General features: G+C 42.5%; 1 protein-coding gene across 1 annotated transcript in view; it reads left to right on the plus strand.

The window, feature by feature from the left end:
• LOC138249451 (olfactory receptor 51G2-like) overlaps positions 1–1,966 on the plus strand; it is a 73,207-nt gene extending 71,241 nt beyond the window's left edge. The window contains exon 3 of the mRNA XM_069203410.1: positions 1,732–1,966. Coding sequence (XP_069059511.1) covers positions 1,732–1,966 — 235 coding nt within the window. The remainder of the gene's footprint in view (positions 1–1,731) is intronic.
• Positions 1,967–8,640: the final 6,674 nt, after the last annotated feature.

Raw genomic sequence — 8,640 nt, forward strand, 5'->3', positions numbered from 1 at the left:
GAGCACAGTCTGTATGTCCTGAGTGCATGTGATCCACAAACTCAACATATTTAAAAAATGTAATGTAAGCCCTCACTCAACAGCCAGATGTCATGCTTCATCCTCTGACTTAGCTATTCACCAAAAATGATTACAATGGCGAATGGGCTTTCTTTTATGAGGAAGCTCTTAGGTAGTTCTACTGAAAACAAAGGATCCAAACATAGGTGATTGTTAATCTCCGCAGTCTTGAGTACATCTTTACTAACAGAGTACCGAGAAGATGGTTAAAATGTATTATATAGGATGCCTGGGAGACCTATTACTCCAGCATCCTGGTGATCGACATGTTTCTGCCTGATGGGTGCCTATAAAGTTCTTGGCATTCATCAGGACCTGGATGCCTATAGGATTACAGACACCGGCCATACATCCATTCTTCGCACAGCACATCCAAACTAGTATACTTGCTGAACTGGTACTGAAGCTGCGTTGCTGTTTTTGATTTGGAATATAGAACGAACAATAAGACAAAAAGACGGATATAGAGGACAAAATAAAAATAAAAATAAAAAAACTTAAATAGTAAAAAAGCTAGTAGCGTGGACATTACTCACTGCTGCATGCTACGTATGGGGTGACAAACCGCAGCACATGTAAACGCGTCCCAATCTAATATTATTTTTACTCTAGGACTCGTCTTAGGCCAATGAATCTTTTGATCCTGATTGGAGACACCTTAGGACAAGATAGCTAACTAACATAATAATCAACAAATCAATAATGTCTTTAATAAGACGCAGAAACCACCATGACTCTTCAGTCATGAATCTCCACAAAAGTTTAGTATAATTTTATGAATTTTATTCCCTATTGCCTACAATTCTACCAGCATGTTTATTAGTCTCAAAACCATAAAACACAACAACATTATCATAACGTGACAACTCGAATAAGATTTCAACAAAGCCAGAATCATAAACATGAGAACATAACACGGCATCAACATGGATTAATTTCAGCAGAGTATTAATAACATGTTGTTCAACACAGCATTGCGTCAGTCATTTGTCCATTTGCGTCAGTTTGTGGACCCCTCACTTAACCTCGAATTAGCATTGGCATGTTGGGCTTCATGCAAAACAATTTAGTAACACCAATTTGTAAAACATCTATCTATGGTCTCTGTCAAAAGAAGCAGTTGGTACCTAGAGAGAAAAGGCAAACAGACAATCACAATTCATCATCATATAGTTACCCTCTGTATTGAGTCAGCTCACAGGATCAGTCTTCGTCTGCAGGACATCAGTTGATTCGTCATCAGCAAAGTTCGTTAAACAGGGAAGGGAGAACACTCTCCTCTTATTGAGGAAGAGCATAAACGGGCAAAGTAAGGAAAAATGACTTAGGAATAAGGGCCTCATTACAACTTTGGAGGAGGTGTTAATCCGTCCCAAATGTGGCCGATATACCACCAGCTGTATTACGAGTTCCATAGGATATAATGGACTCGAAATACGGCTGGTGGTATATTCGTCCCATTTGGGACGGATTAACACCTTCCTCCAAAGTTGTAATCAGGCCCTAAGTCATCAAAGTCTCAGGCAAAGTGACATAGAGACGGGGCAATAGCATCATCTCCGGCAGGAACTCTCTAAACTCCCCTTGAGTCAAAGGGTTTTATCCCTTTTCTGTGGTGCAATCCCCTAAATCATCATTGGTCCAATTTAACACCCTATTATCTCTTTCCAGTAATTTGCGGCTAGTCTATCGAATTTTGTCACCTTTTTCACGTAGTTTATTGGTTATGTTAATTTACGTCTTCATCGAGCAGAATGTCCGGTATGATTTGATACCCTCGTGGTCCTTTGGCATCTTTAGTCAGTGGTTCCATTGTCCATACCGGTATAGGCGACTTTGTACCTGCAAACGGTTTACAGTGTTGCAACTAACCAAAATGTTTCTACAAGCAAATCGAATTTCATGAGAACGGATCCTCTACAGTTACATACATCCTCTAGCTTTGCAAGATTATGAGTTCATGTCCTTCAACAAGTCAGCACACTGCACGATGAGAGAGAAAAACGCATTTAATATGAAAAACGGGCAGTCAGTCCTCGACTCATGCTAACAAAGGCCTTGTATTTTATTAGCAAAACCTACATATATAATTCTTAACACTAGTTCAAAATACATCTGTTTAGTACATTAGATATCATTATTAGTACATTTCGTTAATCATCGTATACATTGGCGGCCACTCCCCGTGGGCACATTTTGAGTAAGCGTTTAGCAATAACACATTTTAATATTTTCTATGCAGCATTATTAAGTATTAATTCACAACTTATATCATTATATATCATCATAAAACTACGCTCTGACAATTCCCTCCTCTGATGACACCTGTCATCACATAAACCTTTCCCTTTACAACCTTTCACTTTCTCTAAATGTGCGCATTTCAATTTCTTTTTCCATCATTTTTTAATTTCCATAATATTCTTTGAACATTTTCTCCCTTTCCTTTTCTTCTTTTCTTTTATTGGATTTTGCCAAAATGTCTTTAATTTTGTTTCTAATTTTGCATATCAACCATAATCCCAATAGAAAGGCTAGAGCAATCAGTATGCCCAGTGTTATTTTTGCAAGCATTCCATCCCAAATACTACTAAACCAATTTCTCAACTTAGTCATTCCCTTTCCAACCTTCTCCCAAATTCCAGGTTCTTTCAGCTCTTCCAAATCCGCACTACTTTTAATCAAATTAGTAAGCATATTTCTAACCTTATTACTATTATCAGGTATGAAGGCACAACAGTGACGCTCATTAAGCATCCTACAGACTCCGCCACTCTTCGCTAAAAGAATGTCTAAAGCAAGCTGGTTTTGAAGAGTCATAGCCCTCTCCGCAGCAAGTTCAGTATCCATCAGGAGTATTGCTCCTGTAAAATTTGTCAGCATGTTATCCACAATAGTAGACAACTTTTGAATCTTTGTGGAGTTTAAGATAACCCCTACTGTAGGAATTATGGCTCCAAATATGCCACCTACGACAGCAGCCACTGTCTCTCTCTTTTGTCTAGTATGATGTAATTCAGGCAATTTAGGAATTTTCTTTAGTTCGTCAAATTGTTAGATCTTTGGGAAAACTATTCCCAAATAACATGTCCCATACCATCCCTTTGGAAGACGGTAATAAGCATTAAGCCCACATATATTATAGATCCCAGGGATCGCTGGATCCTGTCCATTTAACATGAACTCCCATTTACTCTGAAACAAAAACACATGCCTGCATTCACTCGTTCCCACAAATAAAGTGTCATAATCAGATTTAGGCCTATATATGCAAAGCTTTCCTACAGGTAATGCGTCTATAGCTAATTTTCCCTGTATCCTTATTGCACTATAAGCATAATCATTAGCAAAAGTTCATTTCTCAATTCCCTTTTCTAGTTTTTCCTTTAATGCTTTTCTTCTATCATCAGTGTAGTCTAAGAAGCTCTTTTCTACATGTGTTAGTAAGCAGGTTAAATTATTGCGGTGCGCATAGGCTGTTCCAAATGTTAATGTCGGCTCAAAGAAACCCCTAACTATTTTTATGTTATGTTCTTTAGCTGTTTTGCTCAAAAACTCGATTATAGGCACAAAAGAGAATACTACATCTAAATTAGAATAGAAGTATTGGACATGTTCTTGTCCATAGAACCTTGTAAGAAGCAAACTACAACTTATTCCGTAGGTAACCGGCAGACTGTGATAAGTAACCCCCTCTGGTAGTGATGAAGGAATCTTTGTACACACATAACAATTTCTTGCATCCTTCGTTTCCACATACTCATTTAGCAAGCGATAGAAAACATTAGTGGATAATTCACCTTTGGTGTTAGTTCCCTCATGCAAATATTTAGTATCCTGCTCAAATCTTTCCCACGGTGTTAATGTAGTAGTCTCAGGATTTGAAACGCTGTTAGTTGCCTTTTTATCACCATCAACGGCATTCCCACAATCACACCTATAATTATTGCTGCACATACAACTCCTAATATAACACTCATCCAACCAAACACCTTACTTTTTTTGTCATTATCCCTAATGTTATTCATAATCTTTATAGAATCAGAGAGCAGAATATAAACAAACGATCAACTTGAGGCAAATTTAAAATAGCTCTTTTTTTTTTTCTCAAAGTCTCTATTTCTTTCGGCAAGTATTTACAGCTTTTTACTCACTCCCAGGATCCTTTGTCAAATCAGGTTTTTCAGCTTGTCACAATCAGATTCTCAATGTCAATTCAGGTTATCAGTGTCACATCCAGTAATTTATCAGTCTCTTTTCTCAGATTTTCTTTTTCAGCTCCAACTTAACTCAATCTTTCTCTTTGTCTGCGTTCAGGTACCATAGTATTGACCTGGGACTTCTCAATCAAAGCAAAACGCCAAGAATTCTTGTTGCCACTCAGCAGTTGTTGCATATGCCCATTCAGGACCTGTTTGCAACTCTTTTTCTTTTTAACTTGCGTTCACTTTGCAATTCTCCTTCACTCAGATCCTCTTTTCTTGTGGTATCGACTTCTTCCTCTATTGTCTCGTTTATAACCACCTTTCCTTTTGCAGCTTGTCGTTCAGGCCAATTGTCTCCTTTATGCATTCTTTTATTGTTCTGTCTTTCAGATGGCTGGTGACTGCCCTCCTCTTGTGCTATGGTGTTTTCTCTTGATGGACCTGCAATCACCTCGGGGGGAGTCAGAACTCCTCGACCTCCCTCTGCTTCACCTCCTTCGTCTTCTGGGTCTGTCAAAGGCTCGACATCAAACCCACATCCATCTGCTTCTGGGAGAACCTCTCCTTGACTTGGTTCTCCAGGGGCCTCAATTGAGCTAGGCTCACCGTCACCCCTCTGGGTCTCATTTACTGTTTGAGTGACTAAGCCGTCCTCAACGGGCACTTCTTCAGTCTCAGTTCCCCTTTGATTACTCTCCGGCCCTGAGACTTCCTTTTCTGCAGCTGTTATTCTCAATAGCTCTAGTTCCTCATCAGTTGGACACGTCACCTTCTTCGTGTGACTGGCATGAACCCAATTTGGAAGTCCTGCACACTTTACAGCAGTAGTCGTTGTCAGTACCACTTGATATGGTCCCTTCCAACGTGGCTCCAAACACGACTTCCTCACGTGTTTCTTGACAACAACCCAATTACCAGCTTTCAGAGTGTGTCCTGGATCACTTATCGGAGGCAATGTGGTAGCTTCCACCTGGTGAGAAAAAGAGCAGGCCACATCAGCCAGAACCTTGCAGTAGTCCAACACCATATCATCCGTGATATTCACAAGAGCATTTGCAGGCCCTGCAGGCTTTCTCATAGCTCGGCCCATGAGAATTTAATGGGGGGACAGTCCTGTTTTCTTGTCAGGTGTGTTTCTCATTGACATCAACACTAAGGGCAATGCATTTGGCCATTTCAAATTAGTGGCTGCACACATCTTTGCCATTCTCGACTTCAAGGTACCATTCATCTGTTCCACCAATCCTGATGCTTCAGGACGATAGCTACAGTGTAACCTTTGTTCAATGTTCAGAGCAGCACATAAGAGCTTGATTACCTCATTGTTGAAGTGCCTTCCCCTACCTGATTCTAAAGAGATCGGGAACCCGAAACGTGGTATTAACTCCCTAAGCAGCAGTTTCGCTACAGTGAGACTGTCATTCCTTCGTGTAGGGTAAGCTTCGATCCAATGGCTAAAAATGCACACAACCACCAAAACATATCTCAGCCCTCCACACACAGGCATTTCAATACAGTCCATCTGCACCCTGCTAAACAGACCTCCAGCTCTCCCAATGTGGCTCAAACTGACCATTGTTCCTTTCCCCACATTCATCTGCTGGCAGATGATGCACCTGTGACATACTACCTCTGCGGCTTGTCTGAATTTTGGATTGAACCAATCGATTTGAAAAAACGTGATCATTGCATCTCTTCCTATATGTGCTTGACCATGGTAGAACCTCGCAAATTGTGACAGAAGGCTATTTGGCAAAACCATTTTCCCCTCTTCTGAAACCCACAAATCATCAGCTCTCTGTACACATTGCATTCTGATCCAGAAACGTTTCTCTTCTCTGCTAACACGTCCCTGCAAATGTTTTAGCTCGTCTAATGTGTCAACGACCCTTAATGCGTATCCTGTGCATGTTTCATTCTCTGTTTCAGGCAACAGACTCCACTGATCTTGGAACGATATACAGTTTAATGCGCAAAACCTTGCAACTTGATCTGCATACCCATTTCCCATTGATACAAAGTCCTGTGACTTAACATGAGCATTGCATTTCACCACTGCAATTTCAAGAGGTAACTGAATCGCGTGCAACAACTCCTTTATTCTTTCACCATAGTTCGCTGGGGAACCAGAAGAAGTTAAGAAACCTCTCTGTGACCACAGCTGGACAAAATCATGGACAATTGCAAATCCGTACCTGCTATGAGTATAGATAGTGACTTTCAGATGTTCAGCGGCATGGCATGCCCTGGTAAGAGCAACCAATTCAGCCACTTCAGCAGAATATACTCTTTAGAGCCAGGATGCCTCTAAGATTCCTGATATTGTACATACAGCATACAGCGTACTCCTATTGAGTCTCTTAGACATGAACCATCAACAAAGATAATGTAATCATTCTCTTTTAATTGGACATCTTTAATGGCAGGTCTTGGTTTGGTGCACAGATCTGTTACCTCAAGACAGTCATGCTCTGCTTCCTCGGCATCATCATTATCTGTGTTCTCAATTGGAAGCAAAGTTGCCGGGTTCAATACAGTACACCGCTTAAGAGTTATATTAGGTGACCCTAGTATGATCGTCTCATACTTGGTCAAACGTGCATTCGTCATATGTTGTGTCTTTGATCGGGTCAACAGAATTCAACTGAATGTGGGACCATTACTGTTAAGGGATGTCCCATCACTATACCCTTGCGCTGAGTGAGGCTTTGACCAACTGCTGCAACTGCGCGCAAACAACCGGGTAAGGCCGCTGCGACTGGGTCCAAAGTAGCTGAAAAATATGCTACAGGGCGGTTTGCACCTCCATGGACCTGGGTTAGGACAGACAAAGAACAAGCATCACATTCATGACAAAACAGGACAAAAGGCTTTGAGTAATTAGGCATACTTAAAGCTTGTGCCCTGCACATGCTGTCCCTCAGTCCATGAATGCCTTCATATCATCCTCGGACATGTTAATGGCACCTGGGCCATCCTGAATCTCTTTGACAGTCAGTCTCACCAAAGGTTTGGAGATAATCGAGAAGTTGGGAATCCACTGGCGACAGTAGCCCACCATTCCCAAAAACATCCTGACATCTCTTTTGGTTGTTGGGGGATTCATCTGTAAAATGGCGGTCACCCTCTCTTTGGATATTTTTCTTGACCCCTTTTCAACCAAATGACCTAAGTATTTCACCTCTTTCTGACAGTACTGCAACTTCTTTGGGGACACTTTGGCCCTCATTACAACCCTGGCGGATGGTGTTGAAGCGGCGGTAAGACCGCCAACAGGCCAGCGGTAAAAAAAAATAATCACGACCATGGCGGAAACCGCCAACAAAGACAGCCACTTTAACACTCCGACCGCCACGGAGGTACAAACAAACAGCTTGGCGGTCACCGCCAACAGACAGGCGGAGGACAAAGTACCGCCCACAGTATCACACCCTACCAATCTGCCACCTTTTCCGGTGCGGATTCTCTGCGGACAAAAACACGACGGAAACAGGACTTCGAAGGGAAAACACTCACCTCTACACACCCCACGAGGAACCAGGACGCCATGGAGCCAGAGCTGCAGATCCTGCCAGCCCTTATCTTCTTGCTCCTCTACCAGGAGCACGAATGCCGGCGGCAAAGACCACGGTGAGTACTGCACCTACGACACAGGGGAGGGAAACAACAGGGACACACACACGCAACATGCAACACACCCACCCCCACCCTCACCCACGACAACACACACACTAATACATCATGATACATTATGGTTACACCCCCCAACCCCCTCCTGAAGAATGCAAAGACCAAAGAAAATGATTGTAACCATTGTAATATATTAAAATGCAGTACGCAAAAATATACATATATACACTACAAACAAATTATACACCAAGAATAGTAGTCCAGGTAGTGCTCCATTGAAGTACGTGGAACACTGGGCCCACGCGGTATGGGCGAGGCCCACACAAGATCCCCGACCATGACGGAGAGAACACTGCAGGGGCATCAGATAGCAATAAAACAGGCACCTCAGGGGGAGGGAAAGGGGGGGCACCTCAGCCGGTTGATTGCACGATGCCAAATCCACGAGGGGGCCACATGCCCACTGTTCAACCCTGGGGAGTGCAAAGCCACAGTCTCTCAAGTCTCTACAGTGGGTGGGTTGCCCACTTTTCAATCCTGGGGAGTGCAAAGCCACAGTCTCTCAAAATTCTACAGAGGGTGGTTTGCCCACTGTTCAATCCTGGGGAGTGCAAAGCCACAGTCTCTCAAGTGGATGACAGTCTCCACTGGTTCTGTAGGGGTCTTTGTGCCCAGAGTGCTTCATCCTGCCAAGGACAGAGGTAGTGGATGTGATACTCCACTGGTTCTGGAGGTGGCTTTGTGC

Source organism: Pleurodeles waltl, chromosome 8 (assembly GCF_031143425.1).
Source record: "Pleurodeles waltl isolate 20211129_DDA chromosome 8, aPleWal1.hap1.20221129, whole genome shotgun sequence".
Lineage (NCBI taxonomy): Eukaryota > Metazoa > Chordata > Amphibia > Caudata > Salamandridae > Pleurodeles > Pleurodeles waltl.